Genomic DNA, 19252 nt, shown 5'->3' with positions numbered 1-19252 from the left:
GACGAGGCCCGCGTACAGTAATGTATATGTCAATTAAACAATTCTTAGTTAGAGATTGCAAGAGACAAAGTCAGCACAGATCCTTTAATTATTTGAGCCTTGCGAATTATTTTAATAATTTAACTTTAAGGGTTTTTGTTAAGAGATCAGCGTTGCTGATGGTCTAACATAAGAATTCATAATATTCTTCACCATGAGCCCATGATCCCACGATCCAACAACTACCAATCTTTTAGATAAAAATTTAACTCATAATGCCATCTATTTAGTTCAATTCTACTTGCATTCAGAAATTGTAATTTCTTAAATTCTTTGCAACATTCCATAGATTCTTTCTAAAATTTCAACTTCAAACCAGACAGTTCTAATATGATGGAACCGTTTGCAGTTCCAGATTCAAATTGAAATAGAGTTTTTGGTCAAACGAGCACAACAATGATCTTCAAAAGAATCTTTCATTGAAACAAGAAAATAACGCAGGTGTGTTATGGACTGATACTTGCGAAGTCAAGACTCAGAAGATGAAGGTTAAAGTCCAGGTAAGTGAAAAATAAAACGCCTAAACTTTGTTTGCTCAAATAACTTTTCCATGAACCTTTTTCTCTTCTACTTTAATATAATTTTTTTTTCTGCATTTCTAGACACTGTTCAAAGATAGATATTGCATGGTAAAGAAGAAAAATATAAATAAAATATGTCAATAACATAATTAAAAAGGACAATCAACTATCGACTTGCTAGAATAGGTTTATTTGTTGTCATGGTGATATTTCAGGAAGATTAAAATGGTCTCAACTTAAAAAGCAGATACAAAGCCCCTAAAGTACAACCATCACAACTCACAAGAAGAAAAGAAAAGACTTAGTTGTAAATTAGTTGTAAATTATATCTTAAAAATACATTTATTTCAGTTGTAAATTTTTAAAACTAATGCCCGTGCTAAAATAATACCAGTTAATAATATAGCGCCAGCCACTACGCCATAGTAATCCTTCTTTTCAATTCTTAAAATATCTGCTATATAACAGTTACCACTATATAAAAACCCTAAATTTCCTCATTGTCGAGGGTTTAACACGTGTTTTCGTCGTGGTTGGGTTTTTTTGGATCTCAACTTTATGTGGGCTTTAGTGTTTTAGCCTTTCATAATAGTTTGGGCCTGTAGCTGGGCTTCTGTTGTATGTTCTGTTGGACCTGGTTCAGTTGGACTTGGGCTTTAAATAATAAAATCAGTCGATGAAAAAAAAAAAAAAAAAAAAAACCCTAAATTTCTTCTCCGATTAATTGATTATGTCAATGTCAATGTAGCGTAGTCTAGCGTAGTCTCGAACATTGATTATATCTATGTCAATATCGATGTCTAGCGTAGTCTCGAACATTGATTATTACCAATCAAGTTAAATACATCAGAAATATATTTCAGCTGAATATCGCTGGAAAAGGTGAAAACTTTCCACCTGTCTTAACAAGAAGAAGAGGTACGTGCTATCTCTCACTTTTCTCTGTTCATTTTCTTTATTTATTTATTTTTATTTCGCTAGTTTACTCTATTTATCATTTTACTTTGGCCAATTTGGCTGGAAAACCATGAAACATAAAATAATTAGCTATGTATGCAGATTTGAAAATATTTGCATATGTGGGTATTAATTGAGCATGCGCTGCCCATAAAACCCTCAGCGCTGAATGAAGAAGCTAGAGAATATAGGCTTTACGCATATTTGCTATATCTAGTGTCAGAAAATTATTGGTTAAAAAGTCATGCATAGATCCAGAAACCAGTCATTCTCCTCCACTCTCCTCGACGAAATATACAATTCCACCGATCTCAAACCCCATAAAATCCAATCTTTTGCCGGCTCTGTTCTCACTGCCAAGAAACAGAGCATCAACGCAACCAGACCGGTTCCTAACCGGAAAATCCACCGAGATATGTTCTTCGGCTCCGTGTCGTCTTCCTCGGATTCCAGTTCCAGTATCTTCTCATCTTCCGAGGAACCATCACACCCTAAGAAGACATCTTCTTCATGACCGTTATGTTTCGACCCATCTAAGACAACGACAAAACAGAGAAAACCAGAGGATAATACTCTGTTTCGCCAAAACAGAGCATTGCGAGTTTCAGACGTCTACGATGAGAAGCGTGAGAATACTAGAACCAGAAGATCTGCGAAGAAGAGCTCGAGTAGTAATAAGAAGAAGCCTAAAACTCCAGCTTCGCCCGGAGCAAGAATCGTTAACTTCATCAATTCCTTGTTCAGCAACAACAGTTCCAAAGGTTTTCCGAAGAAGATGAGCTACGACAACTCAGCGTTCGTTAGAAAGCCAACTGATTATTATTACCATACATCGACAACGTGTTCTTCAGCTTCTTCCTTCTCTAGATATTATAAGGTTAATCCAGAGACAACTTGATCATTGGAAATTCTAAATGAAAAAATATTTATTGAAAAGATTTTTTTTTGTGATATTAAGATTTTATTGATCATCAAGTGAAGAACAAGTGCTCTTTAGTTTCCGCACAGGGGAATCACAAGTTTGAAGCTTTGTTACAGCTCTGGTTTGCATCGCAAACTTAAGGGATGTGCAAATTCTTTTTTCTGAATCTCATAGTTTCTTTTCAATTTTGAAAACAGAAATGTTACACATAAGATGTACAAAAGTATTTTTCTTTGAATAATTTAACATCATATTCAAAAAAAAAAATAAGAGTGCTCAAAACTCTAAAAGCATAGATCTTAATTCTTAAGATTACAAAAGCATAATAGTCATCCTTGATATAATTTTCAGGAACACTGTAGTGGAAACAGAGACTTATGGGAACACAGCAATACGGCAACGGAGGCGAAGGCTTACAAGAAGAGTAGAAAACAAAAGTGGAGGTAGGGGCAGGAATACGGCGGCGGAGGCAGGAACACTGTGGTGGAGACGAATGCTTACAAGATAATCGCTCTGGAGGCTGATTGCTTACGGAAACACGATGGCGGAGATGATTTCGAAGAGTTTTTCAATCTCTGAAAAAGAGATCAATCTATATCAAAAATAAAAATGAATCAATAAAAGGAGAGAGATCGGAGATAGCTAATCCGACTTGCTGTAATTCTTGTAACTTTATAAAAGGAGTAATAGCCTAGACGTAAATTTTAAAGATTTGGACTATATTTCTTTTGGAAAATTAGCAACTTTTGGATGTGAGAGATGAAAGTAGAGGAAGCAAAATTCATGTGTCAGATATCAGAGTAGGTATAGCAATAGGGGCATCTCGGGGATTTAGAAAAAATGCACAGTAATTTTCCATATACCTAATATAACTTTCTTTTATCGTTATCTGATGCAATTGCCCTTTTACTTTTCCTTTCAATCCATCCACTTTATTTACTCTAATTAAGTTTCGCTATTCTTTACCAATCGCACACTTTATATAAACATGCCAAAGCAACATTTCTAGTTATTAACAATTTTATTATGAAAAAACATTTCTAACTAACAAACAAAAATAGTGTTAGAAAAACTAACAAACAAAATTATGAGTTTTCTTTTTATATTGATAGTGCTTTATTGTTTGAACATTACAAATTAGTGTTCCCGGCATTATCATGTCTTCGGCAAACGCTCCAGCATATTTTTTTTTTATCTTACATAAAAACCGTTGACAGAAAAAGAATGTCACGAATCATCAACATAAATTTATACTTCTTAGGTATATGTTATTTGATACTATATTTTATATAATGCTTTCTTTTTTACATTCAATTTACATGAGATGGAAGAAGAAGATCGAACATAAATTTATAATGCTTATGCATACGTTATTTGATACTATATTTTACAATGCGTTATTTTTACTTTCAATTGACAAGAGAGAGAGAAGAAGAAGAAGAAGATTAACCATAAGTTTATACTAGTTATGCATATGCTTGGTATTTTTTTTATTATGCTTTCTTTTTACATTCTTTTGACAAGAGAGATTGAACATAATAGATGAATTATGTGTATGAACCATAATTTATACTAGTGATACATATGCTATTTGATACTTTTTTATTAAGCTTAAGAATGGGTATGTATCTTACTGTATGGACCGATAAAGAGCAAGATTAATTGTGTAGTCTGTATGAATAGACACGTAGGTACTTATAAATAAAAAAAAATAGACACGTAGGTTTACATGTTTGCATCTTACAATTATTGAATCAATATTAAAGTACTCATCGATCGTTACCTATAGATATATCATGTCTCATATCATTGTAATTGGTTAAAATCTCTTTGGTCAAAAGGTAAGTGGTCGAGCCAAAGAACAGCAGGAAAATATATAAAAGTTGTGAGTTTAGAAGCTATAGCCATTTAAAAGATAAGAAAATAGAGAGTTTGATGTTGGTGGATAATTAATGTTATAGGAATGCTAAAATGTGATGCAAAGAATTAGATCACAAGCAATGATTAACTCTAAACAAAAATGTAAACGATTAATGAACATGTTCCTTCTCTTGTATTTATACCCATCATTTTTCCTTCATTTTCTTCACAAGTTTCTCTGTTTTTTTCAGCTTCTTCTCTGTTTATCATCTTTAGCTCTCTGTTTTCTAAACACTTAAACATGGCTGGACGTCAAGATGAGGATCAAACAGTCCTAAACTGTTCTGGTTCATCATATTCCTATTGTTCTGTGCTGCATGCAGAGGCAGACAGGACTGTTCTGGTTCATCATATTCCTATTGTTCTGTGCTGCATGCAGAGGCAGACCCAGCATTTGAGTGGATGTGGCACATGTCACATACTAATTTATAAAAAAGTATTGTACAAAATAACATATGTACAAATAAAAGTTCATATAATATTATGTATATAATGTTGTAAAGTTATGATAAATTTGATGTAAAAATAACTGATGAATATATTAGTAGTAAATGTTTGTGAAATTATATATATAATTAGCATATTAACTTTTCCAACATATATTATGCATCTTCTTTAGACTTTTATTATTTTTCTCGTTATTATTTCCGTTTTCTATTTAATTTTTGCTAATAATTTCCTAATATTTTACATATTTTTTGCCAAATATTTAATTTTCCCTCTAAATAATAATACAATCATACAATCAATGAACCAAAAAGGTATCTTGAACTTTTTCCAATCACAACATTATCTTATTCATTATATTATTTGATTTAAATGCAAAATACTGTTAAATCAAAGTTCTCACATGTTCCGTTAAATATAATCCGTCTAATCTTTAAAGCATAATTATTTATAAAACATATATGAACATTATAAAATATTAATAATTATTATTATAGATACAACAATATTTTTATATGAAATGAAATCATATTTCTATAAATTGTTTTCTATTCATTATTTTATAGAGTAGATAAATTTAAAAGAACTGATCAAACATTATAACACTTTCTATAATTTTGAAAATTAGCTACCATAAATTATTATTTTAATATCATTTAGGTTATTTGGCAAAGTGATAATAATTAGACATACATTTTATTTTAGATCTAATTAAAATTATAAAATAATCGGTTATTACACTATGTAGTTTATAAATATAAAAAATTGATTAAAGTTATTATTCTGTATATAATTTCAACAATTAGTTACTATAATTAATTATTTGTAATATAATTTATATTATTTGGCAAGTGATATTAGTTGGTTCTCTATTTTTATCAAAAAATGGTTCTATATTTTTTATTTTAAAATCTAAACTGAAATAAATAAAAATTAAAAATTATCGACCAAACAAATTGTAACAATTTTGTTAAGACTTCACAAATGATCAACATGTAAAAAAATCAATTAAGTGACTTCTCGTTTAATATATTAGGAGGATTTTTATTTTTATAATATTTTATAAAATCTCATAAATAATTTAAAATTATAATAAAATAATGTTGTAAGCCATTATAGATAATTTTATAATTTTTAAAAAAGATTATAAGACAAATATGGACATTATAAGACACTCGTAACTATAATACTCTATATATGAATATAATATTTTATATAAGAATATGAAATCATTGTATTGATTTCTATAAATTGTATTTTATTAACTATTTTATGTAGTATATAAATATAAAAAGAATTAATCAAACATTATTACACTTTCTGTAATTTTGACAAACAGTTACCATAAATAATAATCTATAATATCGTTTAGATTATTTGATAAATGATTTTGATTAGTTCTAGACTTAACTTTTATTCTAAATCCAGTTAAAATAATTAAAAATTAAAACTTATTCAACCAATCGGACTATAATAATATTTCTTGAACTCTCTATATGATTGACATCTAAGCGAAAACCACTTAAATAACTTCTCATTTAATATATAGTAAATTAATTTATATATCAATATAATGTTTTATATAAGAATTTGAAATCCTTCTTTCGATTTTTATAAATTGTATTCTATTAGTTATTTTATGTAGAATATAAATATAAAAATAATGGATCAAGCACTCAGGACTTCTTCGCCTCTCCACTTGTCGCGGAAGCTCTCGCTTTTCGCCTTGGAATCATCGCAGCAGTGAATCTCGGTTTCCCTAAGATCAAGATGCTCTCTAACAACACAACGCTCATTAGAGCAATTAACAACAACATGCAGAGCAAAAAGATTTTTGGAATCGTCAAAGATATTCATCAAATCTCGTCTGCCTTCGTCGATATTTCTTTCACTTTTCTCCCGCGATTGCAAAACTTTTAAACCGATTGTCTGGCAAAATCAATCCTAAAGGGTTCTCTCTGTTTCGTCTCAGTGGACTAGTGTTTTGGGCCTGAGACCATACTATATTTTATTTTCTTTGCTTTTTTTTTGTTTGTCTACTTCTTCATTTCATAGAAATGAAAAGGGTCAAAAGACCATTACAAGTTGGGCCAGATTGTTTGAATTTTAAGCCCAGCAAAGGTTAACAAGAAAAAACAAAATTATAATTGCTTTTCTATCCACCGACTTGAATGCACGTGCTCTGTTTGTGAGATCGGTTGCCACGTTTTGTGATACGCGTCCATCATGCAAGGATCCAAACTTTTTTCCGCGACGCTCCTCCGCCGATCACCAGAGAGCTTTTCCGCCGTGAAACTCAAATTGATTCAACCCTTACTTCTCCGCCTCAATTGAATCGTCCTCTATGATATCTTAATCGTCCACTAAGGATTACGATTAAGCTAAAGCGATCTTCTTCAAGGCGTAGTTCTCTGACCACAACTCTAGCAGCTTCTCGTTTGTCGCCTTCTTCATCCTTATTCAATCTTCTTCTTCTAATGATGGATAACATGCCGCCGTCTCCGATGAACTAAGCACGGAGACATTTGAAACAGTCCCACTAAGGATTGACTGATGAAGCTAGCATGAAGTTACCTCCATAACACAAGAAGATTCATCAATTTAAACGAAATCAGATGGGATGGAAGTGAAAATCACCGAAAGCTGCTATCAGATCCGATCATCGGACTTCATGAAATCCGATTTAAAATCGGAAACTTTATTAGTTTCAAACTAAATCTGAGAAAATGTAAACTTGATGAACAAGATCAGATTTTGTTTGAAAAGCACAACAACAACAAAAATTCGCCTAGCGAAACAAAATTCCGCAACCGGAAGGATAGGAATCGATCATAAGACCGACCATATTACACAAAACAAGAAAAAGCTCTCAACTCTTCTCAATCCCTCCGAAAGATTTGGTAGGTGTTAAGAGGGAGGTTGAGAGAGTTTTCTCTCTTTAAAAAAGAAAGAGAGAACCTATTTTCTTTGCTTTAATATAATCAGTTTCACAAAAAAAGAAATGCATTTAGTATTAGAAAATACTTAATTCATAATTTTTTTTGAAATCAATGTTGAAAACACTGCGTTTATAATTAGTTTTCAAATAAAGTAGAAACAAACCCTCGTTTCCTACCATTACTCCATTAGCACTTCTGACTCTTCTGTATCTCATTCATCCCGAGCTAATAACATTCTAGTTTATACTGTATAAAAATTTTCTACAATAAGTCAAATGATCTCACTTTTGATAAGCACACATCATAATCCAACATCCACTAGGCCACAACTATATTAGCTTCAGAACCTTTCCCTATGATATGGCTTGGTACACAAACCCACACAGGCCATTATTATTTTCTTTATTTTTATTCTAACTTCTGGTGTTGGTGTGTTATTAATTGGTTTATTGAGTTGAGCATAAGAACAATAATTGGTCTGTGTGCTATAAATGAAAAAGACTATTGTTTTTATTTTTGGTTTATAGTTTAATCTGGTCATCCCCTAGATTGAACTTTTAGTCTAATTGATTTGCAAATATTAAGATCGTTCATAAAAGATAAGTTGTTTCAGTTTCATATAATTAATAGGTAGAATTTGGTATATATAGAACATGAGATTCTGGGTGGATGCATGATAGTTAACCTTTCTATAAAGTTTAGCCAACCAAACCAATACGCCTTCTCTTTTTTCTTTCTTTAATAATAAACTAGGTGTCTTCCTGCACTATGTGCAGTAAGAAATTTTTCAAAATTTAATTTATATTTAAAAGTTAAATTTTATAAAATATTATAGATTTATTATTTTAACCAATATTTAAATATAGATGTGATTTAGTTAAATATTAAATTAAGATAAAATAATTTTTTTATTTAAAAATATATTGAAGAATATATATGTATATATTTAAATTATAATCTTAGATAGTATTTTCTATCTATTTATATTGTTTCAATATATTAAATCAATTTGTATAAAACTAACAAAATGATATACAATTGTGTAATTATAAAAAAATATAAACTAAACAATATTTATAAAAAAGTTTAGATATATATGAAACTAATGATTTTACGATTAAAAATATATATTTTTAAGTTGTAGCAATTTTTGAAAGTTTTAGTAATACAAATTATATTATTATAGAAAATAAAATAAAATAATATTTCGAAATTTTTAATGTTGTATATGAATATATTTATTTTATAGATGATGTATAAGATATAACCATATTTAAAAAAAGTTTACCAAATTAAATATCACTATTAAATGTAATGTATGAGTTATTATCACCTTCTAAAAATTTTATCAAAAATATAAATCAATATTCAATGAAATCATTCATGTCATATTTTTTTTGGAAGCCATGTCATCAATTTTAGTACGTATGTCATATTTTTTTGTGAAACTGATTGTAAAAAGTACATGTGTCAAAATCAATTCTCAAATCATATATAAAAGACTTAGATTTAACTTGCTCATGAAGAAATTTGATTGAAGGCATAAAACATATTTTATCAATTAGATTAGATTTTAGAGGTACAAAAAAGTGTGTGACCAAAAAAAGAAAAGAAAAGATGTACAAATACGTGAGACTTTTTATCATCATCATGAGTCATCGCCATATACGTGAGACAGTATTATGTTTAGAAGACAGACTTATGTAATTGACGTAATACGTTTTATACAAGACTCGTATATATATTACTTTTTTTTACGGCAACTCGTATATATATATCTCCTAGATATAATGTTAGGGTTTTAAGTATTCATAAGCCATGGCATCTTATTCACAAGCCATGTCATCTATTTAAGTGCGCCATGTCATATTTTTTTTGGTGAGAGTCTTTGTAGAGATGACACATAAGCAAAATTTAAAAAATCATTTCTCAAATATAGTCTAGGATAAGTTTAACATTTGATTCCTAGAATAAAAAGTTTAAGATATACAAAAAGAAAATCAAAAGTTAAATCGAGAAGAGAGATAGACGTGTGGACATCCGAGGGTGATTCTCCGCCAACGAGTGGAAAAAAGCTTAAGAATTAGAATTAAAATTAAAATTAAGAAAGATATAATATTAAGATGCTCTAGTCTTCTATAGCATCTTTAAAAAAAATGCTCTAGTCTTCTATACCTCAACCTCATTTCATTGGTCCCCCTGCTCTGATCTTTACCTATCACTTTTAACTAGTACTAACCACGTTTTTCTCCAAAACGATATGAATATCCAAGGGTGGCATGGAACTGGTGATGCCTCATATTGGCATCTTACCATAAATATATCTAAATTTTGTGTAGGGTCAGTCTTTACGTATATAGATTTTGACATTAATAAAAAGATTCTAAATATACTGTTGTAAGCGAGAATATTTTATTTCGAAAAGAAAGAAAACAAAACGTTAAAGCTCCACAGGATTAGTTTATATTGTTGTATTATAATTTACTTAAAAAAATTGTTGGATAATAATTTCAGTTGAATTGATATATGATATGTATGCAATACATGCTCAAATACTCTCACAATGAATTATTCCTTCCCTTTTTTTATCTTAGTCACTCAACCACTCTTTTAGATTGTTTTAATAACATTAAATAATGGGAGGGTTTCTGCGTAAATAAAACTCATATATTGTATGCCATGTAGCCTCTCTCTCTCCCTCTCTTTTATAACTTTATATTATATCAGTGGGAACCTTTTTTTCCAAAAACGACAACTTGGACCAAGAGGCCTTAATCTACAGTTGTATGTATAAAATAATCTTACAATACTATATATTATACAGTTATCGACTTTATCTACTTCCTTCGACTAAAATTTTAAGTAAACAAAAACCTTATCCTTTCTCTCTCTCTCTCTTCTACCATTGCTATTACTTCATACTATTCTATGAGTCTCTGATTTGATTTGATGATCCGACCAAGAAGTTGTTGAGACAGAAACTTAGAAGTGAAGATCTTCAAACCGTGAACCCGACCAAACCGGTAAGAAAGTCCTGATCTGGTGATCTGAAGATACGGTGATGGCAGGAGGAGGAACAACGTTCTCAATAGAAAGCGATCTACCGGCGACGGAGAATACCTCCTCCTCCTCCTATTCCGGTGATACGCTAAACGATGAGGGAAGCGGTTTGAGCCGTGTAGGAAGCGGAGTATGGTCAGGACGGACGGTGGATTACTCGTCGGAAAGTTCATCATCGATCGGAACTCCGGGAGATAGTGAAGAAGACGAAGATAGCGAAGAAGACAATGATGAAGAGCTAGGGTTAGCTTCACTGAGCTCTCTGGAAGATTCTCTCCCAAGCAAGTAAGTTTCATTTTATTTTAAAACTAAAAATGTTAGTGAATAAAAAAGAACTTATTAGAGTTCTTGATTTTAAATCAAGAAGAGGTTTATCGAGTCATTACAAAGGGAAATCAAAGTCGTTTGGGAACTTAGGAGAGATAGGGAGTGTGAAAGAAGTGCCGAAGCAAGAGAATCCACTGAATAAGAAAAGAAGGTTACAGATCTACAACAAGTTGGCAAGAAAGTCGTTCTACTCATGGCAGAACCCTAAGTCTATGCCTCTTTTGCCTGTCCATGAAGATGATAATGACGACGGTGTGGAAGAGGGAGACGATGGAGATCTGAGCGATGAAGAGCGAGGAGGAGGTGTTGTTGCAAGGAGACCATCGTTCAAGAACAGAGCATTGAAGTCTATGAGTTGTTTTGCTCTTTCAGATCTGCAGGAAGAAGAAGAAGAAGATGAAGATGATGAGTGATCAATAATGCATTCATGATTTTTTTTTCTTTGTTCATAGTTTATTATAACTTTTATTTGGTGGAGCGAATTAATGTTATCTTTTTTATTAATTCGGGAAATTAATTATAAATTATGTCGACTGGAGGAAATTAACTAGTGTTTGTTCCTTTCTTTCTGCTTACCTGTTTCTTGTCCTTTTTTCATCTCCACATTATCGATTCTCACATATTTATATTTATTTTATTTTAGAAGGACTAGTCAATATTTGAGTCTCCTATGCTAGGTAGATGTTTTAAAGACTGTTGTGACAGTACAATATAGTTGTTTAGTACGGTATCAATGATTTTGCGAGTGTCTTCTCATTCCTTTCAGTTCTTGTTTTTCTTCAGTGTTTCCTGATTCTGGATTGGTTTGATGCTTTAAAAAAAAGGATTGGTTTGATGCTCAGTTGTGTTGCAATGCGACCATTTTATCTTGTCCAGTTGTCCTAGTGATTCTCTCCTCTGCTTCCAAAGTTTGTTTCTCTCTTTGTTGTGGTATTTCAGGTAGTCTTGTCAACCAGAGTGGGAATCTCGAGTTGTGTCCATTTGTTTTTAACATTTAGTGGGTAATTCTTATTTCAACATCGGAATTGAAAACTTTGTGTAGATATTCATATCATTGTGTAATTCTCTTCATATGTTTTGGATGTTTTTTTTTTTTGAGAAAATATGTTTTGGATGTTTATGGATGTTTTTGGTACGTTTCTAATTTAGGGAAACTATACAATTACCTTAGCTTCATTTATGCCGGTTGATTTTAGTTGTTTGAGATCAAATTTTTTACCCATTTTATTTGGATCGTTTTGTAAACTTTACGGTCGTTAAGTCTTGGTTTTCTTGTTTGGATTTTGGATTTATGTTATCCATTTCTGGATTTTCTGTTTACGAAGAAATTATGTATATTATGTCGGCTTATGTAATTTACCATATTATTTAATTTAATTAACTATACTTTAGATAATTAAAAATTGATACAGGATTAAAATGTATAAAGCTTATTTAAACTTTTTGACACCAGAAATAAATAAAATATCATAAAAATATAATTAAATACCAACTATTTAAAAATATTTAACAATTTTTTTGTCAGCAAATATTTAATGATTATATATTAAGAAGATGTAATTATTTTTGAATTACAAAATAAAATAAATAAATAAAACATTATCTTCAGTCTTGAATAAATAAATATAATAGTTAAAAAATAAAATAAATAAAAAGACAACAACTTTCTAATTATGTAATTGCTGAGGGCCAGGAAAATAAATGTTGTTGCTGAAACAATGTGCACCCTCACCCTAGTCTTCTTTTTGTTCTTCTTTGTTACAACAGCGATTGCTAATCTTATTTTAGATCTTATTTTCCGACAGCTGTTCGGAAAAAGAAAGAAGAGGCTATACGGACTCTTACGAACACGTGGTACTAAATTCGTGTCGTGCCATTTGTGTTTGTAGTGTTAAAGTTAATAGGAACTCTCATGTGCGTGGACAAACTTCCTCGTTGGAAAGCCACCACAAACTTGTATCATTCGAAGCCATACATTGATATTTGTAAGATATAAAAATGTAGGTTGAGTAGCATATGGTACCCATCACAATTAGGCTACTTATTTATTCCTAAAAGAAAGGTTTATATTTATATTTTCCGAAGAAAGGTAAGTTTGAACTCCTTTTTTTTGGTAAGATGTTAAGATTAAGTCACTTTGAACTTGAAAAAAGGTTTAAGAGATTGATAACACTTACTTGACCATCACATGTATCGTATGATTCATGTTAGTATTTGATATATTATCATCAAAACTGAAATGCTTATGATGCATTTTACGGATCAAAGTTGCTAAGAGAATACAAATAGGTTTATATTGGAAAGTATTTAACTAACGCATCAGAACTCAAACCGAATATTCATCAGTAAGGGCAAACAAACAGAATTTTTTCTGACCCAAAATTACAAAACTAACGACTAAACCATGTACCCACATTGATGACCCTTCATACGTTGAATACTACTGAATCACAACCAAAGCTTTTCTAGGGGGTATATTCTAAATACCAATTAATTCTCTTTGTAACTATTAATTGTCCTTCTTCCTTTAAGTCTGGGACTGTATAACATCTTTAGCCTTAAAATCGAGTAGAAAAAATTATGCTGAGTTAACTCTATTTTCATCTAATCAAACTAAAAATAGTTTTCAGCATATTTACTCCAAAATAAATTAAAAGTTGTTGTGAAATAAACGGAAAAGCTTATTATTATCGTTGACCAAACAATCATATATATACATAAGTCGTGTAGTTATCTATAATATAAGATAAACACTAAGAAAGGAAGTGATAAGTATCGTAACTGAATATGTCGATCATATCGGTATATAACATTCCCCCTTGATCGACACATCCGGTTCAGGGTTCATTCATGCTTTTGATGTTGCCTCATTAAAACCTTTCCAGGAAAATCCAGTGGGACAAAACCTTGGATAAGGAAAAAGAGTACAACACATGAAACTCCCCCTGATGAATGCATCACTGAAGATCTTTGGACGATGCATTCCTATCTGGTCGATGAGCTTCTTGTAATATTTTGTAATTTCGCCGGCCTTCTGGAACTTCATTTGGACATGGTCAAGACATGCTCCTTTGATGCTGACCACTCGACAATGGCTTCATGTTCTGGTCGGATGGATGATGCTCAATTAGTACTCGGATAGTACTCGACCAGTACTTGAATGTACCTCTATCCTGCGATTAAATCTTTCTCGCAGGTCTTCTCATGTCCCACGGTTCCTCTAGTCTCATGGCTTTGCCATACCGTGGACACTTTCATTTTATTATTGACTCTTCTGATCACTATCTCTGGATGATGTCTCATGACTTCTTTCATTTTGTCGTGGATAATGCTATGTTTTTGAAAATATACATGTTAAGTCATGGACCTTGTCATCACACGCCAATATACTCATACATGGCTAAGGTATTGCAGCCTGATATAATGATATGGTCCGGATATGATACTGCAATTATATGGTGTGGTCCACCTTATACTTTGGTGGAACTTGGTCGGACCATAAACCTCGACCACTCTTATGATGATTGGTTCCTTTCTTTCTTTACTGATGTATAGACATTCATTAGTCCCATATACTTCATTTGGTATTTGACCACACGTTTTATGTTACTACCATATGCTGGTCGATCTTTCCATTAGCTGCATTACATATGCTGGTCGATCTGGTCGATTCATGTTGTACATCAATCAATTCACAAGTATACACTCGGATTTATTGGCTAATTGTACAGCAATGGTTTATAATTTGCCTGAACCAATTCACCACACTACTTTTGGTTATTCTTATGGACGATTGGGAAGTATGGAGTCGGATGGTCTTTGGCATGAGAATTAATGGTTCTCTTTGCCTTCCCCTGCGACCATCTCACATTACACCATGTAATTGTGGCTTGCTGATCTCAACTCATACACGGCTATGATTTCTAGTCCCATCATATTCTGTCCAAAATCAATCGATAACTTGTATCATTGAAATCATTGAACCATTGAACCTCTCTTTGGGTTGGTTAAATATATAAACATAAACACAAGGAATTATAATATCCTCTATAAGGATCTATGGACTGATTGTACTAAGTATTTCCTTAGTCTTTCATTATCATTTGCAGCTGCCTTGTTTCAGTCCATGAATAGCTTAGGAACAAAACTATTCTATGAGAATTTTTTTTTCATCTTTCTGATACTCTTATCATCTTTATCCAGTGATCAATCATGCTGCTTACTACATTTCTCTTTTCTTATATCCAGACCTTTATCATTTTCGAATTTGTAGTAGCATCCACCACATAGGAGTACATCTCCTTATAATCTGTTCCTTGGTCTCTGTGAGTATCCTTGTGTAATCAAGCCATTCCTTGAATGCTTTAAATAGGAATATGAACACCTTAGTCCATGTCTCACGATTTATTTTCCTTTTCCACACAAAACCTATTTTTCACTGGTTTATCTTATCAGATGGTGTTTCTATATATGGCCAATACACCCATCTCTTTTATAGATTCTTTGAATCTTTTTTTGAACACCCAAAGTTTCCTTTAGTCTATGAATGCATTCTTGTATTCTCGTGGGTTCTGATCTTCGCTTTTATCTTTTAAACTCAAGTGCTATTTCCTTATGCATCTTTATCTTTTACGTGTCGACACTTCTTTAATAGTGTTCCATTGTGTTCCAGACATGAACTAATCGATTAGAGATTTCATTCTTACTAAGAACCTTCATTTACCTTACAGTTTGGCGTCCCAAACTACATGGTCTGGTACCTTAGATGTTTAGCTGCGCAGCCTTATCTCAATGTCTGGTCTGGTTTCCCTTATGATCTCGGATATGTCATTTCTATGCACCTTTCTTTTCATTTCCGAGGTTCCTTATCTTATGGAACATATTGGTTTATCTTTAGACTCTATAGCAACTTGATTATGTCTCTTCTAGGACATTAATTTTGTGGTGCTTAAGCTGGTATGACTTAGTCATTCTTTTTCTTTTCTTTTCGGGTCTAATATGTCTGGCATTCTTTTGGCTAGCTTTGTATGATCTTTCTTTGGACGTCTTAAATCATATTCTCTGGTCCGAGGATCTTGCCAAGACAAGGATGGTTAATACCATTCCATTTCTTTATACTTGTACCAGCTTATTTCTTTCTCCCCCTGATGTTGGATAATCGGATTTAATCATGCAATCCGTAAACCTTGCCTTAATCTGATCACCCATATTTGGCTCAAGGTTTCTTATAAAATCGTGGGAGAAAGCATTCTCATATCCAACATTTATTCCCAATCTTATCTCATCTTCTTATGAGGTTCCATCCTAGACGGCACATATTATTGTGGTGGTCTATACATAATCTCTTAGGATGGTCTATGTCTGGATCATGACCCTTTATCATTCTTAGATGGGAATATCTATGCTCACTTTATATGGCCTGATGCATATTTTTATTACATGTAAATACATGTGTTCCCAAGCATTAGCTAGTGATCTTTGTATCCCAAAGAATTCGGCCAAGTTCTATCATGGTCATAGACCATGTCACTCGGATTTTTAATGTTGTTCATGGACCACGGGAGTGTCATTTCTCCCCCTCATGAACATGCTAAAAATATTTTAGATGCTTGGAACATTATAGCCTATTGAATTTCCCTTGTGTACATGTTACACAACATGAGATTCTATGGGATAACTCTTTTGTGCCTTTTTTCGATATCAATCTTTGCATCAATTTTAAAGACCTGGATGGCTAGTCCAATCATACCATAAAGTGTATAAAATTCCGTGGTCAACCTATCTGGTTACCTAGGCCTTTTGCCTTTATCATACTGATCTTTTAGCATAGTTTAGATCAGTTGGGAGTACAGTCTCGACCATTTTTATGCCTTGGGCGATTTTTACTTTATAATCTTAAGGAACTTATATTTCCTTTGCCCATTGGTTCAATGTGGAAACCATTCATTTTTCAAAATTTTATAACTCAAATGAGGCTTTTATTTGGGTGAATAATTTATGCCCCTTTTAGGCAATGCCTTTGGTCGGATGATTTTTAATTACTATACTCATTTTTTAAATTTTCATTTGTCATTTATCAATCAAGAAATTATCAAGCATGTCAAACATGATAATATAAAACTAAAACAACTCTTAATATATATAAAAAATCGTAAATGACAAACAAATATAACATAAAATCAGAATGTCGAAATCTCGATTCTTAGGCAATGTATAAGCCGGCCACTCCTTTTATTATTCTGGACGTGGCTTCTTTGGATTCATCCTTATTCTCTCCAGCCTTATTGGCTTCAGGAAGTCTCATCTCACTGGTTTTGCTTTAGTATCTCATTATTCTTCTCAACTTGTAATAGATACGAGATCAAATTCGTATAAGTGGTGAAACCTTTTTTTCTGTATGGATATTGTAACAATAGATCCCTTGGATCAGATGTGAGGAATATCTTTTCCAGTAAATCTTCATCTGTTACCTTTTCACACATAGTTTCAATTTAGAAATGATTTTGATTAGAGCTGAGTTATATTCATCTACGGACTTAAAGTCCCGAAATCTGAGATTTATCCACTCATGCCTAGCCTTTGGTAATAACACTATTGTGTATCTGGATTTTAACTCTGCCCAAAGGTCTAGAGGGTTCTCAATATTTAGATACTGATCTCTGAGATCCTCAGTGAGATGTTGGCGAATAATTGTTACTGCCTCATATTTTTCATTTTCAGTTGCATACTCGCCTTTGATGATACATCTGTCAAGTCCTCTTATCTTCAGGACAATTGCAGTGGTCATAGCCCATTTTAAATAATTATCTCCAGAGAGATTAAGGGCTGGATAATCCAAATTCGACATCTGAAAATATAGATTTTAGAGTCTTATTATTTGACTTATAATCGGATTCAAACAATGCATTCTGGTTTCTTTCAACCTTTTATTTATGCAATGTGATTTGGTTTCTTTCAACCTCAAAATTATTCATTTCAATCCTATTTCTTTTAGTCAATATAGCAATGCAACTTTGGTTTCTTTCAACCTTTGATTTTTATGCAATGCAATCCAATTTTCCATTCAATCTAGCAATCCAATTTTCTCATATGATCACTCAAAAAAAAAAAAAAATTGTTTCATGATGCAACCTTAGCAATCAATGTCTATATGATCAAGATGAGCTAAAAAAAATAAATCAGATCAAATAAATGATTCTAGATGATTTAAAAGTAATCGGATTCTAGAGAGAGAAAATATGGTTTAGGGTTTCGAAAATATAAGGTTTTACTTTTTTATAAAAACTTTCGAAACCATTGATCTAAAAAGTCATTATATGACTTTAAAAAAAATCAGATCAATCTAAATTTTTTTTTAGAATTTTTCTAACTTCCATTATTCTAAAACTAATTTGGAAATTTTCAGAAACCATAAAAAATCAATTTTCACAAAACCAGAAATTTATAGAAAAAGTAAAATTTGCAATTTAGCAATCTAGAAAATTTCTATTAATTTTCAATCAATCCCTAATGATTCAAGTCAATTTCGACATTGATCAGGGAAATCATCTAGCAAATAGACTAAAATTAACAATTTCAATCGAAAATCACCTATTTGCAATCGGATTTCATAATAAAAAAATCAGGGTTTGTGTAATTCTCAATTCTAAGCAGTTCTAAAACATCAAGAACAACTTAAAAATATTTAAACTAGACAATCAGATCAGGAAATCAAGTCGGAATCACAAAAAAAATTTAGATATTTTTGGATGAAACCGATCATGTTTATGTTTTAGGGGATTGATCGATTTCTAGGTTTAAGGATTCGATTTGATCATTCAGATCAAAGAGGTTTTGAGATTCAGAAACCATTATGGTTTTGATTTTAATTGTAAAACAATCTCATATCGAACTTTTGGTTTAAGAGTTTCGATTTACTCATGGAAGGGTTTGGACCTATTAATATTTGCTAGGGTTTGATTTGGGGTTTTGCAAAATTTTAATGGTCATTCCTTTATCAATCAACCATGTTCGATTATGAGTTCTTTTAGGGTTTCAAAATTTACCTTTAGAACTTTGAAGTGTAGATTTGGACCACCGAGAGCTGGAACAAGTCGGATCGCGAACTGCATGACCGGAAC

The 19252-nt window shown here is 31.8% G+C and overlaps 1 protein-coding gene and 1 pseudogene across 2 annotated transcripts; both read left to right on the top strand.

The window, feature by feature from the left end:
• Window positions 1-1623: 1623 nt before the first annotated feature.
• On the top strand, window positions 1624-3282 carry LOC108833151 (protein BIG GRAIN 1-like D; annotated as a pseudogene).
• A 7288-nt stretch (window positions 3283-10570) lies between these two features.
• LOC108833150 (KID-containing protein 1-like) lies at window positions 10571-11697 on the top strand. 2 transcript variants are annotated; one of them, XM_018606586.2, is made up of 2 exons: window positions 10571-11090; window positions 11170-11697. In XM_018606586.2, the coding sequence occupies exons 1-2, from the start codon at window positions 10807-10809 to the stop codon at window positions 11543-11545; spliced, it is 660 nt and encodes a 219-aa protein (XP_018462088.1). In that variant the 5' UTR covers window positions 10571-10806; the 3' UTR covers window positions 11546-11697. The 2 variants fall into 2 exon arrangements, with proteins under 2 accessions (XP_018462088.1, XP_018462089.1); XM_018606587.2 differs by having other exon boundaries at window positions 10575-11090; window positions 11173-11697.
• The last annotated feature ends 7555 nt before the right edge of the window (window positions 11698-19252 follow it).

The sequence above is a fragment of the Raphanus sativus genome, chromosome 6 (assembly GCF_000801105.2).
Source record: "Raphanus sativus cultivar WK10039 chromosome 6, ASM80110v3, whole genome shotgun sequence".
Classification (NCBI taxonomy): Eukaryota; Viridiplantae; Streptophyta; class Magnoliopsida; order Brassicales; family Brassicaceae; genus Raphanus; species Raphanus sativus.
This window is presented reverse-complemented; position numbering and strand designations above follow the sequence as displayed.

Excerpts from the sequence above, each read along its gene's own strand:
- LOC108833150 (XM_018606586.2), top strand. The coding sequence starts at position 10,807 with ATGGCAGGAGGAGGAACAACGTTCTCAATAGAAAGCGATCTACCGGCG. Across the intron at positions 11,091-11,169 it reads GAAGATTCTCTCCCAAGCAA|AAGAGGTTTATCGAGTCATT; the intron begins GTAAGTTTCATT and ends TTTTAAATCAAG.